Below are 23,520 nucleotides of genomic sequence, written 5' to 3'. Positions count from 1 at the left end.
TTTTTAGTTCATTGTGATTATTTTATAAATAAAGGAGAAAAGAAATAGCTAACATATAAAAGCAGGAACAAAAACACAAATGGACATTAGCTGGATGCAGAATTAGAGCGCAGATTTTTATAATAAGTGGCAATTATCAAATGCTCTAATGATTACCAATATGGTTCAGTTCTATGTTTTCTCCTTTCCTTCTCCCGCTTGGACAGAGGGACACGCTTCCACAGCATGCTCCAATCCCATGCTCCTCTAGCCAAACCATCTTCGTCACCACCCCCTTGTGGTGATATCTCGTAAGTATTTCCGTTTATGGCATCAATGAGTGGGACAGTACATGTGGTTCTGCAGCATTGGCAATATCGTTGGTGGAGGCAGAAAGGTTAGGTGCAAGGATCCATGCGTCAACATATTATTAGGGTGAGGGATGCAGCAGGATACATGGGAAAAATAGAAAGATTATAGGACTTAGAGATATATTGATAATCAAACAATAAATAAATTCAACTGCGATTACCGATAAGGCTCAGTTTTATGCTTTCTTCTGGCCTTTTCACGACTGTTTAATGGTACACGCTTCCACAGCAAGCTCCAATCCCAGGCCCCTCTGGCAAAACCATCCTCATCCCCACCTTGCTGTGGTTCAATGGTAAAGTCATTACCATCTATGTAATCTATAAGGGGAACTGTACATGTAGTTCTGAAACAAACATTTAAGAACACAATAGATACCAAAAATAGGTGATTACCATTTTGAACTTGCACATTTAACAATGAGCTGCAAAGTGCAACAAAGCCTGAGCAAACCGTACTACTGGTGCTATCAATGTAAACTAAAAAAAAATTTGCAATTTTATTATTCATTTTACTCTATTGGTGTTAGGGAATCAGCACCTGGAACCAGCAGCACGATTTTAATAATTTAAAGCTGCATTCGTCTGGAGTCACTATAAATCATTCAAGCAAACTACTTTTACATGATAAGGTTTAAGCACGGCAATGTTGCTGGCGTTTCAAAGGGGACAGTTCTAGCATCCCAACTGATATCCGCTAATTCAGCAAAGACCAGGAGATCGAACCGGTGCCCTTGAAATCTGCATGGCTCAGTGTTGCATTTATCCATTAAGCCATTAGGGGTCCGACCTACCTGTAGCCTGTATGCATGTGGTATGTTTTTATCTTGTATCTGATATTTGTCTGGTTGCAAATAATTTACTCTGGATACACATTTTATGATCAATAATTTGCATTGTACCTTATGAAATACTTATAATACATAAAATGTATACATACATACCCTCAGCAATACTTTCAAAATGGGCACATTAAATGACACTTGAAAAAATAAAGCTCATTTGAGTGTTTCAAGTTAGCTGAGGCACGCATTGCATTTAACATAATTTCTTATACTAAAAGGGAAATTTGGTGCACGACACTTGGGCTTTTGCACCAAGTCAAAAATGATAATTTTAGTGAATGGAAAACAAAATTTTCAGTTTAGTACAGCAGTGAAGTTTCAGAGCAGCCATTGAGAAAAGGCTAAGAGTTTACAAGGACAGTTATTCTTGTTTCCGTTAAAGGCAAGCATAGCGAGTGAAGCCTTTATGCAATAAACTGTGAATGCGCAATGATGGAATGGGAGGGAGTTCAAGACTATTATTTTTTTTGAGGAAAAGTGGCGTGTTTAGTGCAAAAAAATTGAAGCTGCACAACCACACGAATGCAAAAGCACAAAAACTGTAGCACTGGAATTTCAACTGCTGCAATGGAAGAACTGTTGGTTTCAATGAAATGATGCCTTACCTTTGTAAGATACATTTATTATAAATATAAGTGAGTCACCTCAGGCATAACAAAGTCTAAATTCAGCCATTTTTCTTCTCCATTTAAAAGACACGTGGTTCAAGTGATTATCTTTTGCACATCACCATATTTTCTAGTTCTGCATCAGGACGAACCCTTACATTGACAGTAAAGCAGAACAAATTTGCTGCTTTTTGTGACTACTCCACATAGACTACTTGGGGAAGGAACAAAATTAATCTAGTTTCATTAAATCAGCAGTGAGGTACAATTACACTGAGCAGTAATCTGAAAGTCGGAATAGCATTCTCAACATGAGTTTTCATGAACAGCCAAGCTTTAATTTACGCACAAAATGTGGCAAAGGGGACCTGAAGTTTAAAAAATAGGTCAAAGTTGCCAACAGCTAACTCCCATCTAGCTTCCATTGACCCAGGGCCAAGACTGTGCAATTCCTATGGTTGGAACTAATCTTTTGGCAGAGGACTGCTTTCGATTTCCATCAAAACTAGTATCCAACAGAGGCATTAAATCAGATCGCATCTGCCCATTCAGGTGAACGTTAAAAGGTCTCACTGACTTATTCAAAGGGCAGGAATTTCTCCCAGCCTCCTGCCCAACATTTCTCCCACTTTGGACGATACTGTTGGAACAAAATGGCTGCTGAGTTTGTCAATGTACTCGAAGTAATTAACTGTATGAAGGGCTTTGAGATGTTGAAAACGACATGATAAAACATTGCATAAATGCAAACATCTGTAGTGCTTTTCTTCAGAAGCTGGGATCCAATTACAGGCATTTTTATACTGCAGGTCAGCAAGCGACCTGCAATACCATCTACGTGCATGCACTACAAATGGAGTCTCACCAGGTGTTCACAATTGACATTAACTATTTGGACCTAGGAATCAAAACACTAAATTTGCAGATGACACCAAATTGTGGGGGGGGGGGGGATGGTCAATACTGAGGAGGACTGCAACAAATTACATGGAGACATTAATAAACTTGCAGAAAGGGCAAATAATTGGCAAATGAAGTTCAACACAGAAAGATGTTTGGTAGTACATTTTGGTAGGAAGAATAGGGAGGTCACTTATTGCTTGGAAGGTGAGAGTACAGGTGTGGTGTCATCTGCAAATTTAGAAATTGCGTTCGATTCCCAAATCATTAATGTAAATTGTGAACATGAATCATTGCAGTCTTTTTTCTATTCATTCATGGGATTTGGACATCGTTGGCAAGGCCAGTATTTATTGGCCTTGTCACCAGTAATACCCTTATTCTCTTGCAGCTTGGTTATTCTCCCTGATATGACCCACATGTTCACTCCATTAAGTCCAAGGGCTGCAGACTTAAACCAATATGGCACACAATTGGTTTAGCCTTTCATTGCCAGATCTGGCTGGACCACATCATATACTATTAGGTCCTGCTCTCTTCTGCTAAAACTGCTCACTACTCCAGGATCATTCTGGATTGCAAAGCTAATCCCTGACTTTTCTCCCCATCACCAACTGTCTCCTTAGACCCCTGACCCTTGCCCCTTCTAGCCTCATTTCCAATAACATACATAATTCTTAAATTTTTAAAAATTTGTTCATTCATGGGACGTGGGTGTTGCTGGCAATACTTATTGCTTATCCTTAATTGCCTTTGAGAAGGTGGTGGTGGACTTCTTGAACTGCTACAGTCCATGTGGTGAAGGTGCTATTAAGTAAGTTCTAAGATTTTAACCCTGTGACGATGAAGGAACGACAATGTATTTCCAACGCAAAATGGCGTGAAACTTGGAAAGTATTTCATCACGCTCCTGACTTCTGCTTTGTAGGTGGTGGAAAGGCTTTGAGGAGTCAGGAGGTAAATCACTTGCTGCAGAATACTCAGCCTCTGATCCATTCTTGTAACCATTGTTATTTATGTGGCTGATCCAGTTAAGCTTCTGGTCAATGGTGATGGCCAAGATGTTGATATCTGGCACTTCGACGATGGTGATGCCATTAATATCAAGAGGAGGTCGTTTGACTCTCTCTTGTAGGAGATGGACGTTGTCTGGCACTTCTGTGATGTCACATATGTAAATATGCAAAAAGGCATTTTGCACTGATATGGGGCTAAGGACACTGATCCCACCATTAAGGAAGGAAAGACTTGCATTTGTTCAGATGTCATCACACAACACAAACATATCAAAGCACTCCAAAGTTATAATGAATTACTTTGAAATGCAGTGCCTTTTGTAGGTAAAATGTAGTGGCCATTTTGCATATGGCAGGGTTCCCCGCTACAGCAATGGAATGAGCCATGAGTCAATCCTTTTTTGTAAGGTGGTGTTTGTTGAGGAAAAAAATGCTGACCAGGATAGTGGGAGGGTTCCTTGCTTCTCTTCAAATAGTGCTCTGCGATCTTTAATGTTCACCTGAACACCTTACTGTCCTTAATTTTCCATCTTGCAATTTTTCTCTCCTTTCATCTAATACACAACTTAATTTCTGTAATGCTGTTTTTCAAAACGATTCTTAATATTTTCATTGCAAAGCTCCCAGTGTCAGTGCCGATTTACGATCCACTAATAGGAAGCTCTGTTTCATTGATTTCATTGTAGCAAGACATGAAAAATACAATTAAATTAATTCTTAAGAGTAACTCGCAGAATCATAATCAGTTCCTGGGACTTGCATTGATGACCACCTTGTCTGGAAAGGGCACATGGCTCTACTGTTGTGATCCTGGCAATATTAAACATTTACAATTGTCACAAAAATTGCAAGGTTGGTTTGGCGGTTTTGCTGAGGTGGAACTCATGTAGCTGAGCAAGAAACAAGTAAACCACGCACTCCAATAATATTGTGCTGATCTGGAGTTGAAATATAAATTACAATTCTCAAGTTAGTTAAAGCTGTTAAAATTATGACCTTCTGGAGTCCCCATATTCTAGCTCTTCCTGAAGTATGTTTGAAATAAAAATGAAATAAAATAGCTTGCCTTACCTGTTCGCAGCAATGGGGGCTACAAGTGCTGGATACCAGTTTGGTCCAACTTCACAATGAGCATCAAGATATATCAGCACCTAAAAATATAAGGGAATCAATACTATAACTAAGCATTGCCAGATCCTAGAGATAATCACCTGAGAACACAAGAAGTTGAAGAATGACCTAACAGCTATTCAGGTCCATCCACTTTTAAACACAATCATTTATATAAATCCATATATCTTTTTAATAAAAAAAATACACACTAGCTGCAAAAGTATAACAAGACCAGTTACAAAGAGTGAAATAGATACTTTGAGGTGATTCTTTATGTTCTCATGCACAATTTCTTGGCCGCCATATGCTTAATGTAAACAAACTATGAAGTGAAAAATGCTAACACATTAAATTGTTGTAGAAGTTTGGGAAAAACATAGAAGTTGCAACATTGGAACAGGCTTTTCAGCCCAGCCAGTCTGTGTCAGGGTTTACGTTCCACTTGAACAGATACTTCTTCTCACATTTTCCTACCCTGCACCCATATCCCTGCAACTTCTTTTCCGTCGTATACCTATCCAATCTAATCCTGAATTACAGGCCATTTGGCCCAATAGATCGGTACTGATTATTCCCTCATCCTTCTTCATCTAATCTCATCAGTACATACTTCTACTCCTTTCTCCTACGTGTATAGCTTAGATGCATTTATAGGGACGCTATTAGCTATTATGAATATCCTATATTTATGGCTCCAATTGGTTTCAACTACTCCTTGTGCTAGCAAGTTCCACATTCTAATCACTTTCTGGGTAAAATATTTTCTCCGGAATTCCCTATTGGATTTGCAGTGAACATCAGTTGTTGAGTATATTCAAGGCAGGTTAATAGATTTTTGAGTACTAAAGGAATTGAAGAATATGGGGATAGTGAGAGAAGGTAGAATTGAGGCAGACAATCATCCATGATCTTGCTAAATGGCAGAGCAGGTTCCAAGGGCCATATGGCCTACTCCACCTCCCATTTCTTGCGAATATCTTATATTTATGGCTCCTAGTTTTAGTCTCCCCTGCAAGTGGAAAAAAATTCTTTACATCTGCCCTATCTAACAGTTTCATAATGTTATATACCAGGTCACTGCTCAGCCTTCTCTTTTCATGATAGGTACAACCTCTCAGTTTGATATCATTCTTGTATATATTTTTTGTATCTTCTCCAATGCCACTATATCTTTAAAATATAGAGATCAGGACTGTTCACAGTACTCAACTGATCTAACCAAGGTTCTATACAAGTTGAGCATGACTTCTCTGCTTTTCAATGAGACCGCACCTGGAGTATTGCGTACAGTTTTGGTCCCTTTACTTGAGAAAGGATGTAGTTGCATTGGAGGCAGTTCAGAGGAGGTTCACGTGATTGATTCCAGAGATGGGGGGCTTGTTTTATGAAGAGAGATTGAGCAGTTTAGGCCTTTACTCTCTGGAATTTAGAAGAATGAGAGGAGATCTAATTGAGGTATATATGATTAAGGGGATTGACAAAGTAGACATAGAGAGAATGTTTCCTCTTGTGGGGCGATCTAGAACGAGAGGTCATAGTTTTAGGATAAGAGGTAGCAGATTTAAAACAGAAATGAGGAGAAATTACTTCTCTCAAAGAGTCGTGAATCTGTGGAATTCACTACCCCAGACTGCGGTAGATACCGGACATTGGGTAAATTTGAGGAGATAGACAAGTTTTTAATTAGAAATGGGTTGAAGGGTTATGGAGAACAGGCAGGAAAGTGGAGTTGAGGCCAAGATGAGATCAGCCATGATCGTATTGACTGGCGGAGCAGGCTCGAAGGGCTGAATTGCCTACTCCTGCTCCTAGTTCTTGTGTTATGCAATGTTCTAGAAATGAACCCCAGTGCTTTGTTTGTTTTTTAATGGCCTTATTAACTTGGAAGTGATTTCCAACTGCCTCACAACTTTGTGAAGAAGTTTCTCCTTCTCTCTGTTCTAAATCTCCTACATTTAATCTTGTATCTACAGTTCCTGGTTTCTGACCACTCAACTACTGGAACCAATTTGCTTCCAAATGCAAGCAGAGTTCTGCAAGTTTTTTTTATTCTTTCATGGGATGTGGGCATTGCTGACAAGGCCAGCATTTGTTGCCCATCCCTTATTGCCCTTGAACTGAGTGGCTTGCTGGGCCATTTCAGAAGGCAGTTAAGAGTCAACCACATTGCTGTGGGTCTGGAGTCACTTCTAGGCCAGACCAGGTAAGGACGGCAGATTTCCTTCCCTTAAGGACATTAATGAATGAGATGGGTTTTTATGACTATCGACGATCGCTTCACGTCACCATTACTGATGGTAATCAGTATTGAAACTAGTTTTCAATTCCAGGTTTTAAAAATTAATTTTATTAATTAATTGAATTAAAATTCCACCAGCTTCTCTGGTGGGTTTTGAACCAGTGTTCCCAGAGCATTAGCCTGGGCCTCTGGATTACTAGTCTAGTGACATTATCACTACATACCACCTCCCCCAGGTGATACCTGGATAGTTTGAATGCTTTCACTAAGTCCCACTTTAATCAGGCATCTCAGGAATTACGGGTTCTTTGACAGTAGACAAAGACAACAACAACTTGCATTTATTAAACACTTTAAAGTAAAATGTCCCAGAGCACTTCACAGGAACATAAACAGATAAAAACAGCCACAGAGCCAAAGAAGAACACATTAGGGCAGTGACCAAAAGCTTGGCCACAACGTTACATTTTAATGAGCATTTAAAAGGAAAAGGGAGAGGTGGGGAAGTTTAGGGAGAGAATTCCAGAGCTTTAGTCCCAGATGGTTGAAGGAACAGCTGTCAACAGTGGCGCAATAGCCTCAATGTTCAGGTTTTCAGAATCCTGTTATAAGTTTCTATCCTACTTGCCTACAGAGGTTGAACAAATGAGCAAAGTCCACCCCCTTCTTTGAAAAGAGCTGAAATCTACACATACAGCGCTTTGCTCAGCTATTTTGGTGGGGCTCAGTGTTTTTTGGAGATACTTATTGAATTATTATCTCCTCCAGTGAAAGAAACAAAAATGCTTTTCACAAAGCCTTACATTAAAAAAAAACTGAGAAGGGGAAAGATTACTCCAAACCACAGAAAAATTACGGCCCATCGTGTCCGTGCCGGTTGAAATAACTAGCCGCCCAATCTAATCCCACCTTCCAGCACCTGGTCCGTAGCTTTGCAGGTTATAGCACTTCATGTGCATGTCCAGTTACTTTTTAAAAGAATTTAGGGTTTCTGCCTCCACCATCGTACCTGGCAGTGAATTCCAGACACCCACCACCCTCTGGGTGAAAAACATTTTCCTCATGTCCCCTCTAATCCTTCTACCAATCACCTTAAATCTGTGCCCCCGGTAATTAACCTCTCCACTAGGAGAAACCGATCCTTCCTGTCTACTCTATCTAGGCCCCTCATAATTTTGTACACCTCAATTAAGTCACCCCTCATCCTCCTCTATTCTAAGCCCTAGCTGATCCAATCTTTTCTCATAGCTACAACTTTAAAGCCCTGGCAACATTCTTGTAAATCTCCTCTGTACTCTCTCCAGAGCAATTACTTCCTTCCTGTAATGTGGTGACCAGAACTGCACGCAATACCTCAGCTGTGGCCGAACCAGCGTTTTATACAGTTACAGCAGTACATCCCTGCTTTTGTATTTTATACCTCAGCCAATAAAGGAAAGCATTCTTAACTTAAGCAAGGAGTCAGGAGGGCTAAAAGGGGTCATGAAAAGTAATTGGCAAACAGGCTTAAGGAAAATCCCAAGGCTTTTTATACGTATATAAAGAGCAAGAGGGTAACTAGGGAAAGGGTTGGCCCACTCAAGGACAGAGAAGGGAATCTATGTGTGGAGCCAGAGGAAATGGGAGAGGTACTAAATGAGTACTTTACATCAGTATTCACCAAAGAGAAGGACTTGGTGGATGATGAGCTGAGGGAAGGGAGTGTAGATAGTCTCAGTCATCTCATTATCAAAAAGGAGGTGGTGTTGGGTGTCTTGCAAAGCATTAAGGTAGATAAGTCCCCAGGGCCTGATGGGATCTACCCCAGAATACTGAGAGAGGCAAGGGAAAAAATTGCTGGGGCCTTGACAGAAATCTTTGCATCCTCATTGGCTACAGGTGAGGTCCCAGAGGACTGGAGAAAAGCCAATGTTGTTCCTTTGTTTAAGAAGGGTAGCAAGGATAATCCAGGAAATTATAGGCCGGTGAGCCTTACGTCAGTGGTAGGGAAATTATTAGAGAGGATTCTTCGGGACAGGATTTACTCCCATTTGGAAACAAATGAACTTATTAGCAAGAGGCAGCATGGTTTTGTGAAGGGGATGTCGTGCCTTACTAATTTTATTGAGTTTTTTGAGGAAGTGACGAAGATGATTGATGAAGGAACGGCAGTGGATGTTGTCTATATGGACTTCAGTAAAGCCTTTGACAAGGTCCCTCATGGCAGACTGGTACAAAAGGTGAAGTCACACGGGATCAGAGGTGAGCTGGCAAGATGGGTACAGAACTGGCTCGGTCATAGAAGACAGAGGGTAACAGTGGATGGGTGTTTTTCTGAATGGAGGGATGTGACTAGTGGTGTTCCGCAGGGATCAGTGCTGGGATCTTTGCTGTTTGTAGTATATATAAATGATTTGGAGGAAAATGTAGCTGGTCTGATTAGTAAGTTTGTGGACGACACAAAGGTTGGAGGAGTTGCAGATAGTGATGAGGATTGTCTGAGGATACAGCAGGATATCGATCGGTTGGAGACTTGGGCGGAGAAATGGCAGATGGAGTTTAACCCGGACAAATGTGAGGTAATGCATTTTGGAAGGTCTAATGCAGGTGGGAGGTATACAGTAAATGGCAGAACCCTTAGGAGTATTGACAGGCAGAGAGATCTGGGCATACAGGTCCACAGGTCACTGAAAGTGGCAACGCAGGTGGATAAGGTAGTCAAGAAGGCATACGGCATGCTTGCCTTCATCAGTCGGGGCAAAGAGTATAAAAATTGGCAATTCATGCTGCAGCTGCACAGAACTTTAGTTAGGCCACACTTAGAATATTGCGTGCAATTCTAATCACCACACTACCAGAAGGACGTGGAGGCTTTGGAGAGGGTACAGAAGAGGTTTACCAGGATGTTGCCTGGTCTGGAGGGCATTAGCTATGAGGAAAGGTTGGATAAACTCGGATTGTTTTCACTGGAACGATGGAGGTGGAGGGGTGACATGATAGAGATTTACAAAGTTCTGAGCGGCATGGACAGAGTGGATAGTCAGAAGCTTTTTCCCAGGGTGGAAGAGTCAGTTACTAGGGGACATAGGTTTAAGGTGCGAGGGGCAAAGTTTAGAGGGGATGTGCGAGGCAAGCTCTTTGCACAGAGGGTGGTGAGTGCCTGGAACCTGCTGCCAGGGGAGGTGGTGGAAGCAGGTACGATAGCGACGTTTAAGAGGCATCTTGACAAATACATGAATAGGATGGGAATAGAGGGATACGGTCCCCGGAAGTGCAGAAGGTTTTAGTTTAGGAGGCATCAAGATCGGCCAGGCCTGGAGGGCCGAATGGCCTGTTCCTGTGCTGTGCTGTTCTTAGTTCTATTCCATATGCCTTCTTCACCACTCTATCTACCTGTCCTGCCACCTTCAGGGACCTGTGGACATGCACTCCAAGGTCTCTCACTTCTTATACTCCTCTCAATATCCTCCTGTTTATTGTGTATTCCCTCGCTTTATTTGCCCTCCCCAAATGCATTACCTCACACTTCTCTGGATTGAATTCTATTTGCCACTTTTCCGCCCACTCAACCAAACCACTGATATCATTCTGGAATCTGCGGCTATCCTCTTCACTATCAACTACACGACCAATTTTTGTGTCATCAGCAAATTTTCCAATCATGCCTTCCACATTTAAGTCCAAATCATTAATATATACCACAAACAGCAAGGGACCCAACATTGAGCCCTGTGGAACCCCACTGGAAACAGTTTTCCATTCACAAAAACATCCGTCAACTACGAGCCTTTGTTTCCTGTCCCTGAGCCAATTTTGGATCCAACCTGCCACATTCCCCTGTATCCCATGGGCTTTCATTTTACTGACCAGTCTGCCATGCGGGACCTTGTCAAATGCTTTACTAAAATCCATGTAGACCACATCCACTGCACTACCCTCATCAATCCTCCTTGTTGCTTCCTCAAAAAATTCAATTAAGTTAGCAAGACATGACCATCCCCGAACAAATCCATGTTGACTATCCCTGATTAATTTGTGCCTTTCCACGTGGCAGCTTATCCTGTTTCTTAGAACTGATTCTAACTATTTATCCACCACTGAGGTTAGACTGACCGGCCTATAATTATTTGGCCTATCCCTCGCACCCTTTTTAAACAATGGTACAACGTTCACAGACCTCCAATCGTCTAGTACCTCACCTGTATTTAGTGAGGATTTGAAGATGATCCTCAGCACATCCACTATTTCCTCCCTGGTTTCCTTTAACAACCTGGGAATCAATCCATCGGGCCATGGCAATTTATCCATTTTCATGGATGTCAGACCCTCTAGTACTTCCTCTGCCATTATGCTTATCGTATCTAACATTTCACACTCCTCTTTAACTACAATGTCTGCATCAACTCTCTCCTTTGAGAAGACAGAGACAAAAAACTCAGTAAGAATGCTGCCCACATCTTCTGCATCCACGCATAAGTTCCCTTATACATCTCTGATAGTCCCTACCCTTTCCTTAGTTATCATTTTGCTCTTCATATACTGATTAAACATTTTTGGGTTTTCCTTGATTTTACCTGACAATTTTTCATGTCCTCTCTTTGCTTTTCTAATTTCCTTTTTTACTTCACCCCTGCACTTTCTATACTCTTCCAGGCTTTCTAAAGTATTAAGATTTTTGTGATCGTCATCACCTTTTTATTGTAACTGCTTTATCTTATGCTGTCTGCTTCTAAATAACCAGGGGGCTCTAGATTTGGCAGTACAACCCTTTATCTTTGTGGGGACATGCCTGCACTTTGCCTGTAGTATCTCACTTTTAAATGCCTGACTTTACTGAAATGAAAGCATAGACTATGAATTTGAGAATTCCTCAAACAATGCCTCTAAGTGTTAAGCAGATGTCAGGAAGTGTTACTAGTATATTTATTTTGAACAAGAAATCAGACTTTACCTGCCCCAGAGTCGCCTTATGAGCACCAATACTTCTTGCTTGAATTAATCCTTCTCTTCTTTCATTTCGATATACCTTGACTAAACCGTTCCACTGTTTCAAATATACTTCCAATCTCTCTTTTAAATGTGCTGGAGTCAAAATAGCAAAGAGAAGATATCAAAATTGTTAAATTGCTTGGGGCCAGGGATATTCTCAACAGCATTTGAAGTAAAAGTCATAGTTTCAGACAAATCCCAATGCAGACAGCATTCAAGATTTTTCTACTTCAGTTATTTGCAGGAGTTGAATCATTTTAAAATATGGACCAAATGTGGAACCATGCCAACAGCTTCAAATACTGAATCTGTTGGGGCAAAACAAGGACCATCTGCCACCAACCTCTCACTGAGTGATTTATCCACCTTCTATTCTGACCATATTGACATTGTCGGAAAAGATTTGGAAGGAAGATTAAAAAAAAATCTGTGCATGCATCACTATATGAGTGGTGATTTAAAAAAATGCCTGTTGGCTCGTTTAAAGCAAGAACAGTCCAAACTTCTGAACTGAAGGATAGGATCGTGTGGGGAAGCAAACAACAACAACAAACATTTATATACTGCTTCTCACGTTTAAAAATGCTTTACATTGAGTAAAGACAGCGAATGCTATGCAGGAGGAAAAATGGACAATAACTTGCACTTGCATGGCACCTTTAACATATTAAAATGTCCCTAGGCGCTTCACAAGAGTGTCATGTAACAAAATTTAACACCAAGCCACATTACGGCAGATGATCAAAGGTTTGGTCAAAGAGGTAGGTTTAAAGGGGTGTCTTAAAGGAGTTAAAAGAGGTGGAGAGGTTTAGGGAGGGAATTCCAGAGCTCAGGGTCTTGGCAGCTGAAGGGATGGCTACCAATAGTGGAGTGATTAAAATCAGGGATGTTCAAGAGGCCAGAATTGGAGGGGCGCAGATATTTCGGAGAGCTGTAGGCTGGAGGAGATTAAGAGATAGGGAGGGGCAAGCCCAAGGAGGATCTTGAAAACAAGGAAAAGAATTTTAAAGTCAAGGCATTGCCAATGCAGAATGACGAACACAGGGCTGAAGGTTGAACAGGCTTGGTGAGCAGAGGATTAAGGAACAGGATTGGGAGAGGTAAAGAGAGGGTTTTGAGTTTACTGAAAGCATGAGGGAGGTGGTAGAACAGAATGATCTCAGGAGAAAGTTCCAAAGAACAGGAGATTAATGGCTTAAAGAATGGCTATCCATGGTGGAAACAGAAAACCAGCTGTAACCCATTATAGAGCTAATGGTATGGAGAGATTTGATACAGGATGCAAATCTTGCTGTTAAATGATTGTGACACAAGGAACCAGTAAAGCTTAGACCGGACAGTGGTAAAGGGGAAGATGGATTTTGAAGACTCCGTCTGCACGTTTTGAATGATTTGTTATTTATAGAGGGCTAAGGCAGGAACCTGGCCTAAACATGAAAGATGTTGAGACTTTAGATTCTGAAGGCATGATCAGGGTCGTCAACAGTGGAGGAGCAGCAGCAGGACTGAGGTGGGTAGTGTTGCGTAAGTGGTAAATCTGGTTTGGTCTTAATAAATCAATAGGAATGCAGAGGAAACTCAGCTTGGGGTACAGCCTGACTTTTAAAAAATTCATTCTCGGGATGTGGGTGCCCCTGGCAAGGCTGGCATTTACTGTCCATTTCTAACTGCCCTTGAGAAGTTGATGGTGGGGCTTTGTATTGAACCGCTACAGTCTCTGTGATGAAGGTGCTGTTAGGTAGGGTGTCCCAGGATTTTGACCCAATGACAATGAATGAATGAATGGAAATATATATCCGAGTCAGGATGGTGTATGACTTTAGAGAGGAACTTCCAGATGATGGTGTTGCTATGCACCTGCTGTCCTTGTCCCTCTAGGTGAAGGTCGTGCGTTTGGGAGGTGTTGCCAACAAACCTTTGATGAGTTGCTGCAATGCATCCCATAGATAATGCATATGGCAGTCATGGTATGCTGATGGTGGGCATAGATTTTTAAGCCAGTGCATGAAGCGTCAATCAAGTGGGCTGCTTTGTTCTGGATAGTGTCAGTGACCTGGATAGTGGAGGCAAGTGGAGAATATTTCATCACACTCTTGACTTGTGTCTTGTAGATGGGTAGAGAGCCTGGGAAGTCAGGAAGTGAGACACACACCGCAAAATTCTCAGCCCCTGACCTGCTCTAGTCACGGTGTTTATGTGGCTGGTCCACCTCAGTTTCCTGTCAATAGTGACCCTCGGGACGTTTTGGGTGCAGGATTTGGTGATGGAAATGCTATTTAATGGCAAAGGGAGGTGGTTACACTCTTACTCGTTGCTTGGCATTTGTGGGGTATGAATCTTATTTGCGACTTATCATCAAAGCCACCAAAGGGTCAGACTTGGATTCTAACTGTTGGTCAAGAATATAAAACAATCTATGTTTTTGACATCAATATTAAGTTTAAAATATAAAGGCAACCATACAATTATCTGGGAGAAATTAACAGCTACATTGAAGCTGGTAGTGGCAGCAGTAATAGTAATAACAGCATTAGAACTTGCATTTATACAATACCTTTCGCAACTTCAGGACGTCCCAAAGTGCTTCACAGCCAATTAAATGCAACATATAGTTTAATGGACAATGCAGGTTAATGCAAATAACATACATAGTGATACCCACGACCACATATCAGTTTTTCTAATTCTCAGTCAGCTACATTCAATTCTGTTTCCAAGGAAATGAGAATATCAGTTGATTAGAGCACCCATACTATACAAATAATATGGGAAACACTTTTGCAAATGCATTGTCCAACTCTGATATTGGCTACAGGGAGGAAAATATAGTTAATGACAAGTCTTCACAATGATCAATTTGAGGACTCTATAGCATAGCATACAAGGCTCCGGGACAAGTGCTGGAAAATGGGATTAGAATAGATAGGTGCTTGATGGCCGGCACAGACACGATGGGCCGAAGGACCTGTTTCTGTGCTGTATAACTCTATGACTCTATAACTGTTTTTGGTCCTTTGGAAGGAACATGCACCAATCAAGCTTCCCTTCCCTAATTGTGTACAGATTTCCTTTTCCTAATTTGATAATTGTGATGGCATAGTAAACTTTTAGGCCACTCTATACCTCTAGGGTCTCGACTTTTATAGTTGTAAAACTGAAAGAGGATACTTCTGATCAAATTATGTTTAGCAACTAATTCTTGTTATTTTTGCAATGCACTACTGCGGTGAGCTAAAAGCGTGACTATGGAAACAGGCTAGGATTTGGTTTTGTTTCCCAGCGAGCTCCGAAACTGCCAAACTTAAAACCTGGGACTTAAATGGAGTCTCTCAGAGTTAGGAGTCCAATGCTGCATTTCTTGCACAGACACAGTACAGATTCCATCAAAATAAAAAAAGCCACCTCAATACAATTACAAGTTTGGGAATCGCGCGTGGTAGACTCCTCGTTGTTCGAGTATGTCCAACTGTAATTGATTTCATCGTGTTCTATGGGTCCCCTCATGACTGAAGCTTGGGAAAGGATGCCCCCTTGTGGGTTCCTAAAATACTATTTTTTTAAAAATGGTACTGGATGACAAAAGTTCCAGGGTGGAAAGGGGGTGGAATACTTGGAAGAAGGGAAGAGGGAGAACAGACACAAAAGGGGGGGGAAAAAAGCAGAATTTGATATTATATGATAGAGTATTATATATTGTACTGCTAAACCTTGCCAATCAAAAATTGCAAGTAAAGCAACTACAGCCTGCATTTATACAACACCTTTAACATAGTAAAGCATTTCACGGGGCTTCACAGGAGCACTATCAGACAAAATTTGACATTGAGCCAGTAAACGAGAAATTAGGACAGGTGACCAAACACTTGGACAAGGGGATAAGAATTAAGCAGTGCCTTAATGGAGGAGACAGAGGTAGAAAGGGGGAGAGGTTTATGGAGCTGATTCCAATTATTGGGATGTAAGTTCTTACCTTTGTTACTGTAGTCATCGATCATAACTATTTCTGCTAGGTACTTTTTGGGAGTCCTCTTGATCACGCTGTGGATAGTCCTCATAAGGGTTGACCATCCTTCATTATGGAAGACAATGATAACACTTGACGTGAGCAGACGTTCATCATAATGCCAATCCTTGCATCTGGTAAGAACAATGTAGAAGTTAGATACATGCACGATATAGAGTTTTTAGCAATAGTTGCTGAGAGCACAATACAGAAACTAGTAAAGCATTAAAGAATACCAAGAATTTCCTCCCTGTCCCCATACTTTTCTCAGCAGTTTTCTCCACAGCCCATTGATTCCTTCCTGGGGTATAATTCAGTTCGTCATCCAGTACTTCCCCTAAGTTATCATGTGTGAGCCTCAACAGTAAGCATCAGTAACTTCATGTAACTAAGCATGGACCGGGGATTGGACCCAGACCTGTCTGGCTTGCATGATTCAACGACTAACTGGATGAATTTGTTAAACCATCAGGGTAGGTTACAACCACTTTTCCATCAACTATGTTGGAAAAACAGTAAAATCACAAAGGAAAGCAAACAAGAATTGACTAGAAAGAAAATAAATGGCATGGCACAAAGAGAAAATGAGGAAGTGAGAGATAAAGCCTGACCGAAATTAAACCTGCAATTTTACAATGCAGTGCAATTCAGGCACCCTGTTCACCGCCCCCCACCACCACAAAAAAAATCAGATTTCAAGAACATAAATCTTCCTTCCTACTTCCTTCAGTGAGAAACAAGCTGAATGAATCACTGACACAGTAGGAGAGCGCTTTGGTTGATTAGATTAGAGATACAGCACTGAAACAGGCCCTTCGGCCCACCGAGTCTGTGCCGAACATCAACCACCCATTTATACTCATCCTACACTAATCCCATATTCCTACCAAACATCCCCACCTGTCCCTATATTTCCCTACCACCTACCTATACTAGTGACAATTTATAATGGCCAATTTACCTATCAACCTGCAAGTCTTTTGGCTTGTGGGAGGAAACCGGAGCACCCGGAGAAAACCCACGCAGACACAGGGAGAACTTGCAAACTCCACACAGGCAGTACCCGGAATCGAACCCGGGTCCCTGGAGCTGTGAGGCTGCGGTGCTAACCACTGCGCCACTGTGCCGCCCTAATTAGCTACAATTTTGTTATGCAACTGCCTCACTTAGCAATGCTGCAGTCTTCAACAGTGTTTTAATTTACTAGTGCCCAACCAGGGGAGGCAGTGGCGTAGTGGTATTCTCACTGGACTAGTAACCCAGAGACCCAGGGTACTGCTCTGGGAACATGGGTTCAAATCCCACCACAGCAGAAGGTGGAATTTGAATTCAATTAATAAATCTGGAATTAAAAAGCCAGTCTAATGATGGCCATGAAACTATTGTCAATTGTTGTAAAAACCCATCTGGTTCACTAATGTCCTTTAGGGAAGGAAATCTGCTGTCCTTACCCGGTCTGGCCTACATGTGACTCCAGACCCACAGCAATGTGGTTGACTCTGACAAGCCCTCTGAAATGGCCTAGCAAGCTACTCAGTTGTATCTAACCGCTACGAAGTCAATAAAAAGGAATGAAACCGGATGGACCACCTGGCATCGACCTATGCACAGGAAATGACAACGGCAAACCCAGCCCTGCTGACCCTACGAAGTCCTTCTTACTAACATCTGGGGGCTTGTACCAAAGTTGGGAGATCTGTCCCACAGACTAGTTAAGCAACTGCTGACATAGTCATACTCACGGAATCATACCCGACAATGTCCCAGGCACTGCTATCAACATCCCCGGGTATGTCCTGTCCCACTGGCAGGACAGACCCAGCAGAGGTGGTGGCACAGTGGTATACAGTAGGTAGGGAGTTGCCCTGGGAGTCCTCAACATCAACTCTGGACCCCATGAAGTCTCATGGCATCAGATCAAACATGGACAAGGAAACCTCCTGCTGATTACCACCTACCACCCTCCCTCAGCTGATGAGTCAGTACTCCTCCATGTTGAACAACACTTGGAGGAAGCACTGAGGGTGGCAAGGGCACAGAATGGACTCTGGGTAGGGGACTTCAATGTCCACCACCAAGAGTTGCTCAGTAGCACCATTACTGACCGTGCTGGCCGAGTCCTAAAGGACATATCTGCTAGACTGCGTATGTGACAGGTGGCGATGGAACCAACAAGAGGGGAAAACATACTTGACCTCGTCCTCACCAATCTGCCTGCCGCAGATGCATCTGTCCATGACAGTATTGGTAGGAGTGACCACCGCACAGTTGTTGTGGAGACGAAGTCCCGCCTTCACATTGAGGATACTGTCCATCATGTTGTGTGGCATTATCACTGTGCTAAATGGGATAGATTTCGCACAGATCTAGCAATGCAAAACTGGGCATTCCTGAGGCGCTGTGAGCCATCAGCAGCAGCAGAATTGTACTCAACCACAATCTGTAACCTCATGGCCCGGCATATCCCACACTCTACCATTACTATCAAGCCAGGAGACCAACCCTCGTTCAATGAAGAGTGCAGGAGGGCATGCCAGGAGCAGCACCAGGCATACTTCAAAATGAGGTGTCAAACTGGTGAAGCTACAACACAGGACTATCTGCGTGCCAAATTGCGTAAGCAGCATGTGATAGACAGAGCTAAGTGATCGCATAACCAACGGATCAGATCTAAGCTCTGCAGTCCTGCCACATCCAGCTGTGAATGGCGGTGGACAATTAAACAACTAACTGGAGGTGGCTCCACAAATATCTCATCCTCAATGATGGGGGAGCCCAGCACATCAGTGCGAAAGATAAGGCTGAAGCATTTGCAACAATCTTCAGCCAGAAGTGCCGAGTTGATGATCCATCTTGGCCTCCTCCTGAAGTCCCCAGCATCATAGATGCCAGACTTCAGCCAATTCGATTTACTCCACGTGATATCAAGAAACGACTGAAGGCACTGGATACTGCAAAGGCTATGGGTCCTGACAATATTCCGGCAATAGTACTGAAGACCTGTGCTCCAGAACTAGCAGCGCCCCGAACCAAGCTGTTCCAGTACAGCTGCAACACTGGCACCTACCCTGCAATGTGGAAAATTGCTCAAGCATGTCCTGTACACAAAAAGCAGGACAGGTCCAACCCAGCCAATTACCACCCCATCAGCCTACTCTCAATCATCAGTAGTGATGGAAGGTGTCATCAACAGTGCCATCAAGTGGCACTTGCTTAGCAATAACCTGCTCAGTGACGCTCAGTTTGGGTTCCGCCAGGGCCACTCAGCTCCTGACCTCATTACAGCCTTGGTTCAAACATGGACAAAAGGCCCGAACTCAAGAGGGGATGTGAGAGTGACTGCCCCTGACATCAAGGCAGCATCTGACCGAGTATCGCATCAGGGAGCCCTAGCAAAACTGAGGTCAATGGGAATCAGGGGGAAAATCCTCTGCTGGCTGGAGTCATACCTAGCGCAAAGGAAGATGGGTGTGGTTGTTGGAGGTCAATCATCTCATCTCCAGGACATCACGGCAGGAGTTCCTCAGGGTAGTGTCCTGGGCTCAACCATCTTCAGCTGCTCCATTCATAAGGTCAGAAGTGGGGATGTTCGCTGATGACTGCACAATGTTCAGCACCATTCGTGACTCCTCAGCTACTGAAGCTATCCTGTGTAGAAATGCAGCAAGACCTGGACAATATCCAGGCTTGGGCTGATAAGTGGCAAGTAACATTCGCGCCACACAAGTGCCGGGCAATGACCATCTCCAACAAGAGAAAATCTAACCATCTCCTCGACATTCAATGGCATTACCATCGCTGAATTCCCCACTATCAACATCCTAGGGGTTACCATTGACCAGAAACAGAACTGGAGTAGCCATATAAATACCGTAGTTACAAGAGCAGGTCAGAGGCTAAGAATCCTGCGGCAAGTAACTCACCTCCTGACTCCCCAAAGCCTGTCCACCATCTACAAGGCACAAGTCAGGAGTGCGATGGAGTACTCTCCACTTGCCTGGATGGGTGCAGCTCCAACAACACTCAAGAGGCTCGACACCATCCAGGACAAAGCAGCCCGCTTGATTGGCACACCATGCACAAACATTCACTCCCTCCACCACCAACGCACAGTGGCAGCAGTGTGTACCATCTACAAGATGCACTGCAGCAATGCACCAAGGCTCCTTGGACAGCACCTTCCAAACCCGCGACCTCTACCAACGAGAAGGACAAGGGCAGCAAATGCATGAGAACAGCACCACCTGCAAGTTCCCCTCCAAGTCACACACCATCCTGACTTGGAACTATATCGCCGTTCCTTCACTGTCACCGGGTCAAAGTCCTGGAACGCCCTTCCTAACAGCACTGTGGGTGTACCCACCCCACATGGACAGCAGCGGTTCAAGAAGGCAGCTCACCACCGCCTTCTCAAGGGAAATTAGGGATGGGCAATAAATGCTGGCCTGGCCAGTGACAACCACATCCCGTGAATGAATAAAAAAAAAAAACTGATGTCAAGTACAACAACCAGTGCTTGGATACATGAGGCCCCTCTACCTCACCCTCGAGCTCAGAACTAGCAAAAAGACTGGTGCAAACTTTGAAACGGAAATTTTTTTTCCAAAAAATTAGATCTATTGATGTTTTGGAAATGCTGTCCAAAGAAAATTGGACAAATCTTTGTTACCAAAAGTTGAAAAAAAAATGCAAAGTCATAAAATCACACAGAAAATCAGTAATTTAATCAGTGCTCTCAGAATTCATTGCACTCAACCAAAATCAGATCTTGCTATCATGCTATTGCCTGCTACCAAGCTGTTGCCTGCTACCAAAATGGTAAGTTTTTGAAAAACATATATCCAGGAGGCCCTGCAGTACCAAAGGCTTCAGAGACCCCGAGACAGGTGAGTGGGGTCAGGGCTGTCGACGTGGCGGTGGGTTAAGGAGTGGGGTTAGTGAACACCTCCGCTCTGCCAGCAAGCATGACCCCGAACTTCCAGTTGCTTGCCATTTTAATTCTCCACCCTACTCTCGCCCACATTTCTGTCCTTGGCCTGCTTCAGCATTCCAATGATGCTCAATGTAAGCTTGAGGTACAGCACCTCACCTTCCGATTAGGCACTCTAAAGCCTTCTGGACTCAACAATGAGTTCAACAATTCCAGAGCATGACTGCCATCTTATTTACTTATTGATTTGTTAGCTTATTTATTTAATTTATTTTTTAACCATGTGCCTGTCTTAAACTTGTTTTTCATGTTTTTGTTTTCAGACAGACTGTTCATGCTTTGTCTTTTACTATCGCTACTAGCACGCCCTTACCTTTTATTCCATGACATCTCTGCCATTTAATCTCTCCTGCCTTCCTCCCGATAACACACCTTCCCTTTTGTTCTTCTTCCCCCTCCCCCCTTCACATGCTCAAAGTCGAACTTTTTCTAGTTCTGCTGAAAGGTCACAGACCTGAAATGTTAACTGTTTCTCTCCCCACAGACGTTGCCAGACCAGTTGAGTATTTTCAGCACTTTATGTTTTTATTTCTAAATTGGAAAGAATTGTGAAGATAACGGGCACTCTACCCCCTGCCTTCTGACCCAATTTTATGGGCGCCCCACCTCCATTCCTGTCTTGGGAGGGTCCATAAAATTCAGCCCGTTATTTTAGTTTCTCTCTCCACAGATGCTGCCTGGCCTGCAGAGTATTTCCAGCATTTTCTGCTTTTATTTTAGATTTCCAGCATCTGCAGTATTTTGCTTTTGTGTCACACTTGATCAACTTTACTGAATTCTTTGAAGAAGTAACCAAAAGGATAGATAAGAGAATAATGCAATAGATTAGCACCGCAGCCTCACAGCTCCAGTGACCCGGGTTCAGTTCTGGGTACTGCCTGTGTGGAGTTTGCAAGTTCTCCCTGTGACCGCGTGGGTTTCCACCGGGTGCTCCGGTTTCCTCCCACAGCCGAAGACTTGCGGGTTCATAGGTAAATTGGCCATTGTAAATTGCCCCTAGTGTAGGTAGGTGGGAGGAGAATTCAGGGAAGGTGGGGATGTGGTAGGGAATATGGGATTAATGTAGGATTAGTATAAAATGGATATATTGGCGACCACGCTCTGGAAGTGGTTCAAGAGTTCACCTACCTAGGCTCAACTATCACCAGTAACCTGTCTCTAGATGCAGAAATCAACAAGCGCATGGGAAAGGCTTCCACTGCTATGTCCAGACTGGCCAAGAGAGTGTGGGAAAATGGCGCACTGACACGGAACACAAAAGTCCGAGTGTATCAAGCCTGTGTCCTCAGTACCTTGCTCTATGGCAGCGAGGCCTGGACAACGTATGCCAGCCAAGAGCGACGTCTCAATTCATTCCATCTTCGCTGCCTTCGGAGAATACTTGGCATCAGGTGGCAGGACCATATCTCCAACACAGACGTCCTCGAGACGGCCAACATCCCCAGCTTATACACACTACTGAGTCAGCGGCGCTTGAGATGGCTTGGCCACGTGAGCCGCATGGAAGATGGCAGGATCCCCAAAGACACATTGTACAGCGAGCTCGCCACTGGTATCAGACCCACCGGCCGTCCATGTCTCCGCTTTAAAGACGTCTGCAAACGCGACATGAAGTCCTGTGACATTGACCACAAGTTGTGGGAGTCAGTTGCCAGCGTTTACCAGAGCTGGCGGGCAGCCATAAAGGCGGGGCTAAAGTGTGGCGAGTCGAAGAGACTTAGCAGTTGGCAGGACAAAAGACAGAGGCGCAATGGGAGAGTCAACTGTGTAACAGCCCCGACAAACAAATTTTTCTGCTGCACCTGCGGAAGAGCCTGTCACTCTAGAATTGGCCTTTATAGCCACTCCAGGCGCTGCTCCACACACCACTGACCACCTCCAGGCGCTTACCCATTGTCTCTCGAGATAAGGAGGCCAAAGACAGTATAAATGGATGGTTGATGGTCGGCACAGACTTAGTGGGCCGAAGGGCCTGTTTCAGTGCTGTATCATTATGACCTCTATGTAATAAATGTGCATTGCCAAAAGGCCTTCAATAAGGTACCACATGGTAGACTAATGACTAAGGTCAGATCACGTGGCGGCAGGGGACAAGCAGCAGAATGGATAGCAAGTTGACTACAGAATAGAAAACAGGGATTAGGGGTTAAAGGTATTGGCAAAAAGTGGGAAGTGGTGTTCCACAAGGATTGGTGCTGAAACCATTGCTGTTCACCATATACATGAACCATTTGGACTCGGGATTGGAAGTACAAGTTAAAAATTCGCAGATGACACCAAATTGGGGAGGGGGTGTTGTGAATACAGAGGAGGACTGCGACAAAATACTGGATGACATTAATCAACTTACAGAATGGCTGTGAGATTGGTAAATGAACTTCAATATAGATAAATGTGAAGTGATATATTTTGGTGGAAGAATAAGGAAGCCTTGGAAAATAATGTCTACATTAGGTAGAGGAACAGAGAGATTTGGGAATACAGATACACT

General features: G+C 43.2%; 1 protein-coding gene across 2 annotated transcripts in view; it reads right to left on the bottom strand.

Moving 5' to 3' along the window:
- Positions 1-23,520, bottom strand: part of galnt7 (UDP-N-acetyl-alpha-D-galactosamine: polypeptide N-acetylgalactosaminyltransferase 7) — a 188,287-nt gene that overhangs the window by 51,937 nt on the left and 112,830 nt on the right. Inside the window, exons 3-6 of one of the 2 annotated variants that reach the window (XM_068029290.1) lie at positions 16,007-16,173; positions 11,999-12,129; positions 4,788-4,867; positions 512-694 (exon numbers count right to left, since the gene is read on the bottom strand). In XM_068029290.1, the coding sequence (XP_067885391.1) occupies positions 512-694; positions 4,788-4,867; positions 11,999-12,129; positions 16,007-16,173 (561 nt within the window). Of the gene's footprint in view, positions 1-156; positions 340-511; positions 695-4,787; positions 4,868-11,998; positions 12,130-16,006; positions 16,174-23,520 lie in introns of both variants that reach the window. The other variant, XM_068029289.1, reaches the window with a different exon arrangement.

Source organism: Heterodontus francisci, chromosome 4 (genome assembly GCF_036365525.1).
Source record: "Heterodontus francisci isolate sHetFra1 chromosome 4, sHetFra1.hap1, whole genome shotgun sequence".
Taxonomy (NCBI): domain Eukaryota; kingdom Metazoa; phylum Chordata; class Chondrichthyes; order Heterodontiformes; family Heterodontidae; genus Heterodontus; species Heterodontus francisci.
Note: the sequence above shows the minus strand (reverse complement) of the source record. Positions and strands in the feature narration are given on the sequence as shown.